The sequence below is a fragment of the Mustela erminea genome, chromosome 3 (assembly GCF_009829155.1).
Source record: "Mustela erminea isolate mMusErm1 chromosome 3, mMusErm1.Pri, whole genome shotgun sequence".
Classification (NCBI taxonomy): domain Eukaryota; kingdom Metazoa; phylum Chordata; class Mammalia; order Carnivora; family Mustelidae; genus Mustela; species Mustela erminea.
The window spans coordinates 71,031,516-71,047,508 of NC_045616.1; the positions used below are offsets into that span (position 1 = coordinate 71,031,516).

At 36.3% G+C, this 15,993-nt stretch overlaps 1 protein-coding gene across 5 annotated transcripts in view; it reads left to right on the forward strand.

Annotated features, from left to right (window-relative positions):
* ADAMTS6 (ADAM metallopeptidase with thrombospondin type 1 motif 6) overlaps nucleotides 1-15,993 on the forward strand; it is a 313,953-nt gene that overhangs the window by 242,148 nt on the left and 55,812 nt on the right. For 4 of the 5 annotated variants that reach the window (XM_032336135.1, XM_032336134.1, XM_032336133.1 and 1 more), the window contains 2 exons: nucleotides 1,270-1,433; nucleotides 1,860-1,998. In XM_032336135.1, the coding sequence (XP_032192026.1) occupies nucleotides 1,270-1,433; nucleotides 1,860-1,998 (303 nt within the window). Of the gene's footprint in view, nucleotides 1-1,269; nucleotides 1,434-1,859; nucleotides 1,999-2,668; nucleotides 2,758-15,993 lie in introns of all 5 variants that reach the window. The other variant, XM_032336137.1, reaches the window with a different exon arrangement.

Below are 15,993 nucleotides of genomic sequence, written 5' to 3' on the forward strand. Positions count from 1 at the left end.
GCTTATTCTTTATAGTTTGTGAGGTTTTTTTTTTTTTTTGCCATGCTTAGAAAACCTTTTCAGGGTGCCTTGGTGGCTCAGTGGGTTAAGCCACTGCCTTCGGCCCAGGTCATGATCTCAGGGTCCTGGGATCGAGCCCCACATCGGGCTCTCTGCTCAGCAGGGAGCCTGCTTCCCCCTCTCTCTCTGCCTGCTGCTCTGCCTACCTGTGATCTCTCTCTCTCTCTCTTTGTCAAATAAATAAATAAATAAATCTTTAAAAAAAAAGAAAGAAAACCTTTTCATACCCTAATATTACTTTTTTAAGTTCTTCCATATTTTCTTTCTAACATTTTATTATTTAACTATGTATACATTTAAATATTTACCCATCTGGCATTTATTCTTTGTCTCTTTTTTAAATTTTGTTTTTATTCAGGTGAAATTGATATAATGTAGAATTTAATAATTTTTAAAAATATTTAATTTATTTATTTATTAAAGATTTTATTTATTTATTTGACAGAGAGAGAGATCACAAGTAGGCAGAGATGCAGGCAGAGAGAGGAGGAAGCAGGCTCCCTGCTGAGCAGAGAGCAGGATACTGGCCTCTAGCCCAGGACCCTGAGATCATGACCCTGAGCCGAAGGCAGAGGCTTAAACCACTGAGCCACCCACGTGCCCTATTTATTTATTTTAAAAGAGAGAGTATACAGGGAGAGGGGCCAAAGGGAGAGAATCTTAAACAGGCTCTGTGCTGAGCACGGAGCCCGGTATAGGACTCAATGTCAGGACTCTAAGATCATGACCTGAGCTGAAATCAAGAGTCAGACGCTTAACTATGTCACCCAGGTGCCCTGGGTTTATTTCTTCACTGTTTGGCTCCATTTTTCTGTCTGTCTGCGTGCCAGTACCACAAGTCCACTTCATCTCATATTCATGTAATTATAATTTTAAGTCTTAGGCATGAAAGTCTGCTCCCTACTCTTACTCTCATCCCCAATTATTGCTTTTCTTATAATTTCCCTTGCTAGTTTCATGTGTTTATTCCTCCAGATAAAACGTTCATTTCTTTTTATTACTATCATCGATAAATACTTAACATCCTCTTGGCATTCACATGCAAAATTACATGTTAATTTGTACTTAAGCAAATGGCCAAGAATCCTATCTCCAAGTGGAAATGAATTGGATACTCATTGTACACTCCAGTGCAGTTAATAAGTGACATTGTGGTAAATGAAGTTTTACATTTTTAGATAGACCTTTTTTTTTTTTTTTTTTTTTTAGCTTTGAAATCTGAAGGAGATGATTACTATATTAATGGTGCCTGGACTATTGACTGGCCTCGGAAGTTTGATGTTGCTGGGACTGCTTTTCACTACAAGAGACCAACTGATGAACCAGAATCTTTGGAAGCTCTAGGTCCCACCTCAGAAAATCTCATTGTCATGGTAAATGTGTCTTTGCCACTTAACTTTTTCCATTTGTGATCTGCCTTGTGAGGTACAAAGGGGCAGGCTTTATTATCTCTGTTTTACAGGTGGTGATATTAAGGTTAATAAAGGTAAAATGGTTTACCCAATGGTATCAAATCTGTGTAAGGTTAAGGCCATATTGCTCCTTCCATATGACTGATCTTTTCAATGCCTGCTTAAATAGTATTTTTAAAGCCAAACAAGGCATTTAAGAGAAATGATTCTAAATTACCCATGAAAATGGAAGGAGAAAATTCAATATCATTGTGTGTGTTCCACAGGTTATCTTAAATTTTTTATAAGACTTACTTTATGACATTTTCTTCTTCAAAAGAAATAATAAATATTTGAATGAAGCCTCATTGTATTTTAATTATCTTCACCAGTTGTTTTCAATGGCAGGTTCTCCTTCAGGAACAGAATTTGGGAATTAGGTATAAATTCAATGTTCCCATCACTCGGACCGGCAGTGGAGACAATGAAGTTGGCTTTTCATGGAATCATCAGCCTTGGTCAGAATGCTCAACTACTTGTGCCGGAGGTAAGACACACACTAGGCAGCCCACCCAGAGGGCAGATGGAAAGCAAAACATATTCTGAGCTTTGCTTTGTGTTTGCTAAAGAAGCTAATTGGAAACATTTCTTGCAGGTTTGCTTCAAGCTGTAATTTAGCAAAAGAAACTTTGCTTTAATTATATTATATTCCATTTGTTTTTAACCTCATGTAATTTGTACAGATTTGTTGGTAAAATACATCTTGGCACAATGAGTGTCTCTGCTGGTGCTTCTCCCAAGACTATCTTGAAGGTGGGCTGTTTGCTTTTCATGAACACATTCTTGGTAAAGAACATCATGAGTTTTAAATAAGAAAATGAGCAAGAATCAGACGGCACAGATTCAACTTCTTGTAATGGGGGATGAGAATGTATGTCTGTGTGCCTGTGTGTTTGTGTTTGTGTGCTTGTGTGTTTCCCACAAACCTGTTCAAACTCCCTTCTCCAGCCATCACAGTTAAGGGGCTATATACTGGGATACTACGATAACTCCTGGTGTCTGGGTCTCTGGGTTAATGGTGTATGCTGACCCCATTATAGTCCCTCAGAGAGGTAGCTGCTAGGCGGTGGTTGGTGATGTGTTGGTTGTCCCATGTGCGTTTTTCATGGGTGCCTTTTCCCCACAATTTACTCTATTCCTAATCCTCCTCCCTCTAGTGGCCACCAATGCAATTCTTTACCTCTGGCTGGGAGAGCAGGACAGTTGGCTTCCTTCAAAGCCAACACCCTTGCTGCTGCATGGACTGGTGAGTAGAAGTGCTGTGCAAGCAGCATCTTCCTTCTCTCTGGAGACTAAATGCATCGCCTCCACCGTACACCTTGGTCCCAATAGGCAAGGAAACAAAGCTATCCCTCAGGGCTAGGCTTGCTTAGAGCACCTCACCATTCCAAAAGCAAAGATTCATTTTGAATAGTGATATTTAGAACGGGAGAAATAGAAATAAGGTGAATCATCCCATTTTACCCCATTTCCAGTGTATTAACTATTTTTCCTTTCTAAACTGCTCAGAAACATATGATTGGATCTGGCCTTTACCCTATTTTGTCTTGTACTCATTGAATTTCTAAAGTCCTCTGATTCTTGAGGCTCGAGTATTTTCATGAAATGATTATTATATAATATTCAGTATTTTTAGAATCATTCACAAATAAATCATTGCTTAGCTACTCCAACTTTAGTAGTAAACATGATATAAAACATCAAAAAAGCAAATTAATAATACTGTCTTGTCCTGTGTGAAGTGTCATGAAATATGGTTATAATTTGTGGCATATTTTATTTTAAAAAAGATTTTATTTATTTACTTGACAGAAAGAGAGAGCACAAGTAGGCAGAGAAGCAGGCAGAGAGAGAGGGGAACTAGGCTCCTCGCTGAGCAGAGAGCCCAATGCAGGGCTCAATCCCCAGACCCTAAGATCATAACCTGAGCCAAAGGCAGAGGCTTAACCCACTGAGCCACCCAGGTGCCCCAATTTGTGGCATATTTTTAAAAGATCTCTAATTCCAATCCATTTTATGTGTGAAATGGCTAGTGATTTATAATGTAAAGTTATTAAAACTGTAAGACATTGTTATATATTTTAATAAAATAAAGGATATTTGAAACTAATTGTTCAAATGAATGCCACTGTATTATATTTTAGTGGCATTTATACATATATATTTCTTGTTCCAATTAAATTCATTTTTATTCAAGCTACAAATTAACTTATCTCTTTCACATACCAAAAAAGAAAAAAAGCCTTCATGACAACAGTACATACATAATTCAGGCTCTGAAGTATAAGGTAGGATAAAGTTATTAAGGAAGAGTCAAAATAAAGTTTAGGAAATCTAATGAGGAAAGTCTAAATGTTGAGGATGATTAGCTTGGAGAAGGGAAGGCTGAGGGAAAGTATATTAGTATCTTGAAGTCTATGACAGAATGTTGAATGAGAAATTCTTAGTGCCTGTACGCCTTTGTACTAAAAATTGCTATATTTGGGGATGGTTTAGATACAGTGTTGTCGGAGGCCAAGGAGGGATTAAGTGAATTCTCAGTGTTCCTTCTAACCCTATGATTCTTTTGTTCAAAAAGGAGAGAGTCTGACAAATAGGGCAGGTGTTAGGCCCATGAGAACTGAATTTAGAAGAAAAGCTGTGATTTTATTAAAGATATATGAAAAGTCTAAAGGAGTATTTTTCATAACACTCGCATTGGGAAGTCATCATATAAAAATGATTTCTTGTGGTAGAGAATAAAATATAAAGAAAAGCAAGGATAGAGAAAACCCCCGGGAAGGAGAATTTTCTCTGTTGTTCTCTGTTCTGGAGCTTACTGATTGTAGATATTTGAGGTGGTTCTTGAAATTGGAATTTTGCTCAGTTGTACATGATTATGACAACAGGCATGAGGCAGTCTCGAAGCCATTGTCTTCTTTGGAAGAGAGATGTATAGTGCTTGGAAGTCGGCAGGGATAGTGTGAAGAGCTGCCATTCAGGTGGCTTGGTAAATGGTTCTCAAAGTGTGGCCACTGCACTGGTAGCATCAGCATCACCTGAGAATTTATTAGAAATGCTACTTTGGGGACCCGATCTCAGATCTACAGAATAGAAAATCTGGGTGGGCTTCAAAAGTCTGTTTTAAATAGCTCTCCAGGTGATTGTGATGCTTGCTCAAGTTTGAGTACTAATGGTTTTGGTTGACAGAGAAACTGAAACCTGGAGACATGGAATCTCTGTCCTCCTCACTGACATCTGTGCATCTCTCTAGACTCACTCTGCACCTAGAACAATACCTAGAGCACATTAGGTACTCAATAAATATTTATAGATGAGTGGGTGAGCAAAAGGAATTAATTATTTTGGCAATTATTTACCTGTGCTAGTTTTTTCCAGTGTAGGAAGTAAGAGTTTAGAATTGTTGATTTTCTTAGGAGGTACAGCAGTTTTTAATTGGGATAAAGTCAGTACTTAATTGGGATATTTCACTCTCATCTTTCCAGGGCGGTGCTAGGTGTCTTGAGGACACCAGAGTTTTTTAAAATGGAAAAAGAGAAAACAAGAAAGATCGCAAAGAACTCTCTGTTGCAATCTCACAAGACTCTTCAGTGATCTCACCTATTACTCTCCTGCATATGTTTTATTAGTGGCAAATAACAAACTCTGAGTTTGGGAGCAATGCTGATAGCTTTCTCTTATGATATCTCTTAAGATAAGAAGTTTTGAGATTGTTTTTCTGTTGCTTAGCAGACCCAATGACAAATCTTATGCTGCAGGAAATATTGCTGGTGATTCAGTCTAAGTAATGGTCTTTTCTCTGAGTAAGTGATGAAACACTTCCGTAGCCTGAATAAGAACCTTGAGATGCTGTGGGGTGTTGTCTTTAGGATAAATGTGATTTTTAAGATACAGTTGTGATTCTTCCTCTGAGAGACATGCAGGCCCAATGTATTAAAACTTGACTATTTTCTGAACCACTGTTAATTCCTACTAGAGTTCTGTTTCTTTATTCCTTATCCAGAGTGTTATGTGCTCTGTGATTTATCTGATTCTCAAATTTATATACTACCACTGGATTCATGATTAATGTGTTAATTGATAAAGCTTGGCTAGGTAAAGAGAATTATATTATTTTTGAAAACAAAGCTTTAGAAATTTTTTTAAAGTGGTAATTTAGGCCACTGTGTCTTTGCACAGCAACTTTTAAAGTTTCAAATAACAAATACTGAGTATTTTTCTTTGATATTAGTCATACCTGCTGACTTTTTACTCACTTTGGCTGGATATGTGGGCCTCAGATTTTAACATCAGAATTGCCTGGATGTCTTATTCAAATAAGATTGCTAGGTTCTTCCTCCAATTTCAGATTCAGTAGGTCTGTAATAGACCCCAAGAATTTGCACTTCTGAGGTGTCCAGGTGATGCTGGTGCTAGTGGTTCAGGAACCATACTTTGAGAAACACTGGGCTAGACCCTTAGATTTCATAAAGTAAATGCCTATTAAAACAAAGTGGCAGAGCACTTAGTTAATAATCCATCTTACAGTTATAATCTACATTACAGCTAGTCTTTTTAATGATAAATGGCTCTATAGCTCAGCTACGTAATACTAAATAAAATGTTATAGTTTATAGAGCATTTTCTGGTACTCTGTTACATTTGATCATCATCAAAAGCACCATGAGCCTAAGCATTGCTATTATTATCCCTGTTTTGTACACAAAGTCCAAGTGAGGTAATTTCCTAAAATCAAGACTTAGAAATTAAGTGTTTAGTGATTTTTTTAAATGTAGCAGTCTCTCTTAATAAATATGGTCCTTTACCTTGAACAGAGCATTTCCACCAGTTGATAGCCTCCATAGAGCAACATGATAAATCCCTACTAAAAAAAAAATCTCTTTCACTAGTTTGAAATTTTATTTTTTCAAATGCTTTGCCTAAAGCCAGTGATTCTTAATTTTGGTTGTACATTGGAATCACCTGGAGAACTTGGAAAAAATTCTGATGATTGGGCCTGCACCCCGGAAGTTCTGATTTAATTTGTCAGGAATGTGGCCTGGGCATCAGATTTTTAAAAACTCCCTAGGTGATTCCATCATGCAGCCAAGGTTGGGAAGTCCTGCCATTGAGGCTGATGGAAAGTTTTTTAGTATTCAGATAATCTGCATTCAGATACAAATGCCATTGGTAGTATTAACTCACATTTCTGTTGCTAATTAGCTACTAGTTAAATAATGCAAATATTAATGAGATTTATTTATAAGTATTTGGGGTGGAAACTAGAATAAGACATCAGCATAGGGAATGAAAAATGTAGTAGGATGCCAATTAATTTTATCATTTTGTTTAGTATGGCCATCAGCCTTGGACGTGCCTTGATGGATCACTTATAAGCATCTAATCAATGCTTTTGAAACTGACTGAAACTATTAAGTATTGTTTCTTAACCTTTTCACTAAAACCTAGTGAAATTGTGCTAAGTCCAAAGTTCTCCCTCTAATTTCAAATTTCAGTGGTACTTAAGGGAGTTACAATGAATAAGTGGTTATAAACTCAACCAAGTTTAATTTAAACACACAAGGCAGAGGCAAATGGCTCCTGTTTTAACTCACCATTTGGGAAAAATGATAACTTTTTTTTCTCTTTGTGACATGGTTCTAGAGGAAGTCATCTATTGTTTTAGGAAATTTTGTTTCATTAGGAAATGAGTTTTTGCAAAATGCAGCAGTATTCATGATAATTTCCTTCTCTACTGGCTGGCTTTGCTCTCATTTCCAACCATTTAAACCGTTCTCTTTCCTCCCTTACCCCTCCTCTTATTTGATGCAACCCATAGGCTTTAAAGCAAAGCTTTGCAAAGCTAATTAACTGAGAGTCACTGCACTGTGGCGTTCAAGTTTGTACCTGTTCTGTTAAAAAGAAAGTCTTAAAAATGCTTTATTTGTGATGCAAAGAAAAGTCAGAAATACATGAATATTTTACATGTATTTTTTTAAATTTATGCTCTAAATATAGTCTTTGGCCTGCAATTGCCTCTTTTGATACCGGCTGATTGTTTTCTCTAAATTTTTTTACTAAGGTTTTTTTTTATCTTTGTATAGAAGTACAAAAATTGCATAGAAAAGAACTCAATTTTGTCAGGTTTCTGCTGACAAATTTTGGCATCTCTTTGTTGAACATTGCCTGGCAGCTCAGAGAGAAAAAGATAAGTTAAAACTATAGTTATACTGAGAGGGAGAAGGGAGAAGACAGTTTTATTTTTAGAGGCAATTTTGATTTTATTTGATTTTTTTATATATATATAAGTACAGATTTTTTTCATATATATATACTATGGGATTATTCGGGAATGTTTCCAATCAATTGTTTTTGACCACTTAATTTTATCATTAGTTTTTATTTTATGTTTACATAGCCTAATTAATTTTTCTTGTATGTTTCATGCTTATTTAGATGCTTATTTTATTTCTTTTTCTTTTTCTTCCCTGGATGTCATCTTAGGCTGTGTGTTTGTGTGTGTGTGTATATGTGTGCGTGAATAACATACAAACTTAAAAGATATTCTGTGTTTCTTCTGTCTAGCTAGGACAAAATTTTTTTTTAATTCACTCTTTTTGTGATTTCACCTGATTCATCTGGATTCTTACACATATTGGAGCTGGTTTCTATTCTTTAATATTTTTAGGATGCTTTATATAGTTTCTGACTACTATTTTGCATTTTCCTGATGAAGGCCCATGTTTTTCAAACTGTACCACGGTGCCCCAGAATACTGCAGCAAATTCACAAAAGATACAGCAGAATGTTCTATGTTTTTGATGGAAACATAGTGACATTGGTCATTTACCACAACAATTATTACTAAGTTGTTTGGACCTAACTACTTAATAAGCAAAACTCTTAGATTTTTTTTTTTTTTTTTTTTTTCTGCCTAGGAGGGCTGTGAAAAAATTTCTGAGACATTAAGGGTGTCATGAACCAGGAAAGTTTGAGAACTCTAGATTTAAGGTAAAATGAGTATCATTAAAGTAGATAAAAATTAGTCATCTCCCTTTCTTCCAATAGATGTTGAAATTCATTTCATAAAAGGAAAAAAATGCCTACAAACTCCTTAATCAGGGTCCTGGTGATGTTCAGAATTTAAAACCAGAGCCTCTTCTGTGCTTCCAATTAAGGAACTAGAAGTCTTGAATACTGTGTAAACCTTTCCTTCGTATTTGCATTAAGTTTTCCTTCTTTTGTGTCCTGAGTATGTTTCCTTCCCCCATCTCTGTTAGTTCAGTTTAAGATTGGTAGGTGATTAAAGCAAAGAAGAAGAAGGAGAAGGAGAGGAAGAGGGAGTGGGAGAGGGAGAAAGAAAGAAAGATAAGAAAGAAAGAAGAAAAAATACCCTAAATATGTAATTTTCCTTTGTAATTAACTACCTAACAAGTTTATGTAATAATCTACACAATTCCATTTATTTTATTTTATTTTATTTTAGATTTTATCTATTTGAGAGAGAGAGCAGGAGCAGGGAGGAAAGGGAGAGAGAGAGGGGGAAGCAGGCTCCCTGCTGAGTAGAGAGCCCAATGTGGGGCTCAATTCCAGGACCTTGGGATCATGACATGACCCTAAGGTAGATGTGTAACTGACTGAGGCATCCAGGCACCCCTACACTATTCCGTTTATTAAGACATAATTTTCAAGTTATTTTAATAAATCTGTCATGCAGATTGTTTTGGGCTGTTTAAAAAGTTGGATATTTCTACATTGTTTCTATGGAATATATGTTATATATTTCATTTTTTAAAATGATACAACACAAGAATAATGTGCACTTAAAAGTACAGCAGTTTGGGGTGCCTGGGTGACTCAGTTGGTTAAGCGTCTTTGACTCGGGTCATGATCCCAGGGTCCAGGGATTGAATTCCACATCAGACTCCCTTAGTGGTGAGCCTGCTTCTCCCTCTCCCCCTGCTCATTCTCTCTCTCTCTCTCTTTCAAATAAATCAAATCTTCAGGGGAAAAAAAGATATAGTTATTCCATTATAACAAAACAATTTTAAAATTGTCTTTTAAAGGTAATTATTAGAAAAAATATAATACAATCTTTAGGCTTATCCTAATACCTGACTGAAAGAAAACATCTCTCATAGTACCAGATAAAACAGGTAAATGCCTTACATTTTCACAGATGTCCTTTTAATTTCTTCACTAATTCTAAAATACCTAACATCTTTTTAAAAGATTTTATTTTCGAGGCTCCTGGGTGGCTCAGTGGGTTAAGCCTTCTGCCTTCGGCTCAGGTCATGATCCCAGGATCCTGGAATCGAGCCCCACATCCGGCTCTCTGCTCAGCGGGGAGCCTGCTTCCCTCTCTCTCTCTGCCTGCCTCTCTGCCTACTTGTGATTCTCTCTGTCAAATAAGTAAGTCAATAAATCTTTTTAAAAAATAATTTTTAAGTAAACTCTACATCCAACTTGGGGCTCAAACTCACTACTCTAGGATCCAGAGTCCTAGGCTCTACCAACTGGGCCAGCTTGGCACCCCAAGCTACCTAACATTTTTAAAATCACTAATAATGGTCAATTCACACTATTAATGAACTGACAGAATGTGCTTCAAACAAACAAGTGTTTTCAGAGTCTTTTATAGACACAATAATAATATGTAATATGTATTACAGCTTATAAAGTATACACTGTAATTTTGATACAAATTCAGAGTGGAGGAGCCCCAAAATGGGGCAGAGAGAAGAAAACAAAATCCAATTGTTTTTCAAGATTCAAAGTAGACTTGATTGAAATCAAGTATGAAAGACATAAAAAGGTCAAATCTTATAACTAAGTGTACTTCTCTTTGATTTAGGACTTATCATCCATAAGTTACTTTCAGATTTAAGTAAAAAATAACAGATGGAAATTTTAGTTTGAATAATTAGGAGCACTTTACTCATTGCCATTTATTTCCCTTTGAAGAAATATAGTTACATAGTTAGTTCTTAAGGAAAATTCCCTGCAAAAAATCCTTTCTGTTTGAAGTTACACAATGTACTATTGTTTGAAACTATGAGTGTCATTTTACATTTGATTCCTGTATACACCAACTTAGACATAAAATCGATCACTGTGATATTTTTAATAATACAAGCCCCTCATAAAAAGTGACTTGAGTTTAGAAAAATAAAGATTTATATTCATCTGTGTTTGCTGTTCCCAGATTTATTCTTTGGTCTTTGAAATGTAAAATAGTTGTGGGACTAGACAAGCTCTATCATTGCTTTGCGTATGGCTTTTCCCTATTCACCTCTCCGGTATCCCCTTCTTTTAGGTCATTTTCAATGTTGGGAAGTAAGAGTGCCCTGTAATATATGGGTTTAGCTGTGCCAGGCATCATAGCAGGGCACCTGTGAACATCTCAGCTCTGGATAGACTTGTCTCTGTAGCCCTCAATGGCACTGGCTCAGTTATCATACATGGCCTGAAGAAGAGCAACTTGCCCTAGGCAACTCATGCTCTTGGTTGGTTCACACTTCTGGAGGAAATGTTTGCTCATTTGTTTGTCTATAATAATTATTTCTATTTACCTTTTTACTTAAGCATGTGGCTTCTCTTATACAGTAAACTTAAAATTGTTTTTTGAATTCTCCTGTGCATTTTCAATATCATTTAAGCTTTCTAACTTCTTTTAAAAAGTCTTACATATGAAAGTTTGGTGTGGTAACCTGATTTTTTTTCTGTTTACTCCTGCATATTTTGGCTTGCATTTTCTCTGATGTTAGGATGTATAGCTGAAGGCAAGAAGTCTCTGCTGACCCCAACATTTCCCCTGGTGCTATTTTCCTTCCTGTTTCATCTCGTTTCTATTGCTTTAGAGAATTTATTCTTCCCTAACATGATCAGGGCCTGCATACATGTTCACTCACTGAAAAACTTGGGTAAGGCTGAAAGCAAAATTTAAGTGCATTCCTATTGTATTAATGATTTATGTGTCACAGGTCATGTTTCACTTCACAAACATTTTTTCCTAAATAGCATTTTTAACAGTCATAACATTATCCATCTTTCAAAATACATAAAATCCTTCTGGAAAAAAATTAAACCTTTTTATTGTTTTTATTTTTATTTTTTTAAACCTTTTTAAATGCAAACATCATCCCAATTTTATAGGAACTTCTGATATTACTATTCCCATGTTTTTTTATTTGAATAAATTAGTAAACTATACAGCTTTTTTATGACTCAAATCTGAAATATTTGCTTTTTGGTTCTAAGAAAGTAACTGGTGCTATCTATAGTTAGAAGAACAGCCTTGGGGATGCCTAGGTGGCTTAGTCAGTTAAGCCTCTGTTCAGGTCATGATCTCAGGGTCCTGGGATCGAGCCCCATGTTGGGCTCCTCAGTAAGGGGGGAGTCTGCTTCCCCTTCTCTTTGCCCCTCTCCCTACACACACTGCTCTCTCTCTCAAATAAATAAATAAAGCCTTAGAAAGAAAGAAAGAATAAAGCATAAATAAAAAGAAAAAAAGAAAATGAAGGAAGGGGAAGGGAAGGAAGGAAAGAAGGGAGGGAGGGAGGGAGAAAGGAAGAAGGAAAAGCTTCTGGGCACCTGGCTGGCTCAGCTGGTAAAGTATGTGACTCTTGATCTTGGGGCCGTAAGTTTGAGCCATACATTGGGTGTAGCGGTTACTTGAAAACACAGTCTTTAAAAAAATAAAAGGAGGGGCGCCTGGGTGGCTCAGTGGGTTGAGCCTCTGCCTTCAGCTTGGGTCATAATCTCGGGGTCCTGGGATCGAGCCCCACATTAGGCTCTCTGCTCAGCGGGGAGCCTGCTTCCCCTCTCTCTCTGCCTGCCTCTGCCTACTTGTGATCTCTCTCTCTCTCTGTCGAATAAATAAATAAAATCTTTAAAAGAAATAAAATAAAATAAAAGGAAACCTTTTCTATTGGTAATAAACTCAGCATAGTGTATAGAAGTTCAAGGTCTTCCTCTACTCTCAACATCATTTCTCTAAAATTTTTAGTAAAGTATTAAAAACAAGCTCCTATAGATCATGGAAATTTCTTTTTAGTATAATATGAGTCAATTCTTTACTGGAAACTTGCCTCTCACAAATTCCTGTTTCTAGCTGTGTTCTGCCTCTTGACATGTTTACCCCCTATCATGTATATGTCTATTGGTAAGAACCCAACCACTGAAACAAGACTACAAAACTAAAGGAATGTAACAAATGTGTGTTTTCCAGACTTCTTATTCTGTAGAAAATGGGGGCAAAGTGGACATAAAAGGGAAAGAAACTGAACAACTGAATTGTGGGAAAGAAAAGAGGAGATAATTTTCGTAAAATTTTGAATCTGGAAGAAACATTAAAAATGATTTAATTTGATTGCCTTGTTTTACCCATGAAAGTGAAAACTTACCTTAGGTCATTTCTCTAAACTGCCCAGAACTTACTAAAAGGTATAATAACAAGAGATAGTGAAAAGGGATAAGATAGACCTTTGGTTATGAAGAGTGCTTAAGATCACTGAAGATCAGGGAAAGAGAAATCAGACAACAGTATAACAAGATAGGAGGACTGTAAAGCCAAAATGATTAGACCTGAAAATGTATTATTTTATTAGATGAGGTACTTTCCATAATATAATTATATTGGCACTTGTCTTATTCCCCCCATTTTAATGTAATCTTACTGAAGTCAAAACTATCTCACTAATTTTACCCCTTACGATAATGAAGAACCATGCCTTAGACATAGTAGAAATTAGGTGAGTTAAATTAAGTGAGACACTTTCCATGGAAGACATTCCTGTTAATATCTAATGAGTGGTAGAAAATCCCTCCAGGGAGGGGCACGTGTGTGGCTCAGTTAATTAGGTGTCTGACTCTTGGTTTTGGCTTGGGTCCTGATCTCCCAGTCATGAGATGGAACCCTGCGTGAGACTTGATATTCTCTTTCTCCCTCTCCCTTCGCCTCCCCTCGCCACTCTCTCTCTTTCTCACTTTCAAATAAATAAATGATATCTTTAAAAAAGAAAAAAAAAATTCCCTCTTGGGTTAGTATTATTTCAAATAAATGCAGTATGTATATGCCCTACCCTACCTTACCATCATTAAACAGAGTCGCTGCAGAAAAATACAGTATTTTAAAGTTGGTGTGTGTGTGTGTGTGTGTGTGTGTGTGTGTGTGTATGTGCATATAATCCTGTGTTTCCTTGGAACATCTAGTTTTGCTTAGGACAGAAGGGAAGATACTGGGAAATACAGTGAAATGAAGCCTTTGAAAGATAAAAACTAGCAGGAAGTGATTCAGAAGAAGAAAGTATATGCCTGGAGCAGATAGGTACACTGGGTGCCAGCTGTTAGATCCAACGCAGATGGAGTTTACTCTGCCCTGCAAATGTGTGTGTCTGGCCAATAATCGCACAGCACAATAGCCAGATTCCATCAGTGAGAGGCAGAGCAAAGAGAATATTCCCCTTCTCCCTGGCACTTGTTGCTCTTTGGATGCTATCTACAGTGAAGATTTAAATTAACATTGCTAGTTATATGCTCTACATATTTTGGTTATATGGAGTGTTGTCTTGGTTGCTAGCTACTTTAGATGCAGTGGTTAAGCAAATTGTTGTCTTAGCCACCAACGACATTTGTAGTTATAAGCCCAAACATTTTGATTTTTTTTCTCCCCTCTTCCTCTTCAGAAAACTGTTTCTTGGGTAGATATGATGCGCTATGCTGCTAGATTAAGTTACCTATATGTTGGTTAGCCCATCAATCCCAAGGATGCATTTATACCTCTCTTATACTTCTCTTTTCATTATGGACTCACTCACAGGTACTTATAGACTGCTTACTCACCAATTGAATGGTCTAAGACTGGAATCCTGAGTCTTGAGAGTAGATATGAGAAGACTTAGAAGGTCTTTCTCCTGCTTCCCCATATACCTCTTGGTTTAACAGATTTCAAGTGAACTTTAGGTGGTAATTTATGAGCATCAGGTTCCCTCCTCTCTGCTTTTAAAATGATCAACTGTTCTGTGAAAGACAATATATTGCCAAATATTTATAAAATTTATAAAATTATTTAATTTTATGAAAAAAGAAAGAAGTGGGATATAAGAACATTGAACAGCCTATAAGAGGAATAGAGAAGGGATTGAAAAGGAGGAGAGGAAATTGAGAGGCACTATGGTCTCTGGAGCCTTTACTCAGGATTGGCCCTAAGAATGTGGCTGCTGAGCAGAAGACCCTGTGGTCTTCAGTTGAACCATCACCATCTCCAAGAGTAAGCATAGTGTTTGAAGGATTCCATCTAGACAGACTTGTTGTTCCTTGGGCTTCTATATAACTTTCCTGGGCTTTATGTTCTTTCAAAATACTAAACGTCATTTCCTGATAGAGAGCTAGAGCAGTGATACAAGTTGGGTACTCCTTCCTCTCACTGGACAAGAGAACCTTTGGTAGGAAAATAGATTATCTATAACTTTTTTTAAAAAGATTTATTTATTTATTCATCTGAGAGCATGAGCAGGGGGAGGGGCAGAGCAAGAAGAAGAGGGGAAGCTGACTCTGAGCTGAGCATGGAACATGTTGCAGGGATCGATCTCATGAGACCGAGATCATGACCTCAGCTGAAACCAAGAGCCGGTCACTCAACCCAGTGCCACTTTTAACTATTGGCTGAAAGTTAAATATTAAATATAAGATCTGATAAATTTAAACTTAGAGACTAAAATTAATGGTTATGTTTATATGTTAAGAACCATTGTATTTGATTCTTTGATAAGCAAATTAGAAATCTCTAAACATATCCACCCATTTTGGAGAGTTTTAAATAAATATGTATTGGTAATGACATTTTGGTACTTAAATTTCATGGTATGAAACCATTAATTTTTTTAACCATGGAAGAGAGATTATGTTAACTAAAAAACAGGTATAGAATTTGCATGCTGGTAAACTTTAGATGTTTAAGAATAAAATGCAATTAGTACAGTTTTAAATTTGACCAATTATATTCCGTAGAACATCTGCATATCTCTAGGGGACATGGACACTAGATTGCTAGAATTTTGTTTTTGATTAGGCATTTCTGACTGGCCATGTGCACATTTTCTGTTTTTGGTTATAAACCGTAAGTCTTTAGATTTGAAGACATAGTGATTTTTTGTAACTGGATGTAATTATTCTCAAGCTTTGAATCAACTTCTTAGCAATGTTTTACAGATTACTTTACAATATTTATTTTGTTTTACAGATTACTTTAAAGAAGCTATATATAAGAGGCTTAATCATATAAAAGATTCTAAACTCAATCATTTTTCTTTTTGACTTAGTTGAGATTATTTCTACTTGATCTGTATTTTCTACTTTCTAAAGCTAAAAGCTTCGTTTTCCTTAGTCCCAGAGTATGTGTTTCAAAATCCATCCTAAATTAGGTGCATTGGTTTAAAGTTATCCTGTTGCTACTGATTTAAAAAGAAAAAAACAAAAACAAAAAACTGTGAATCTGCCAAGT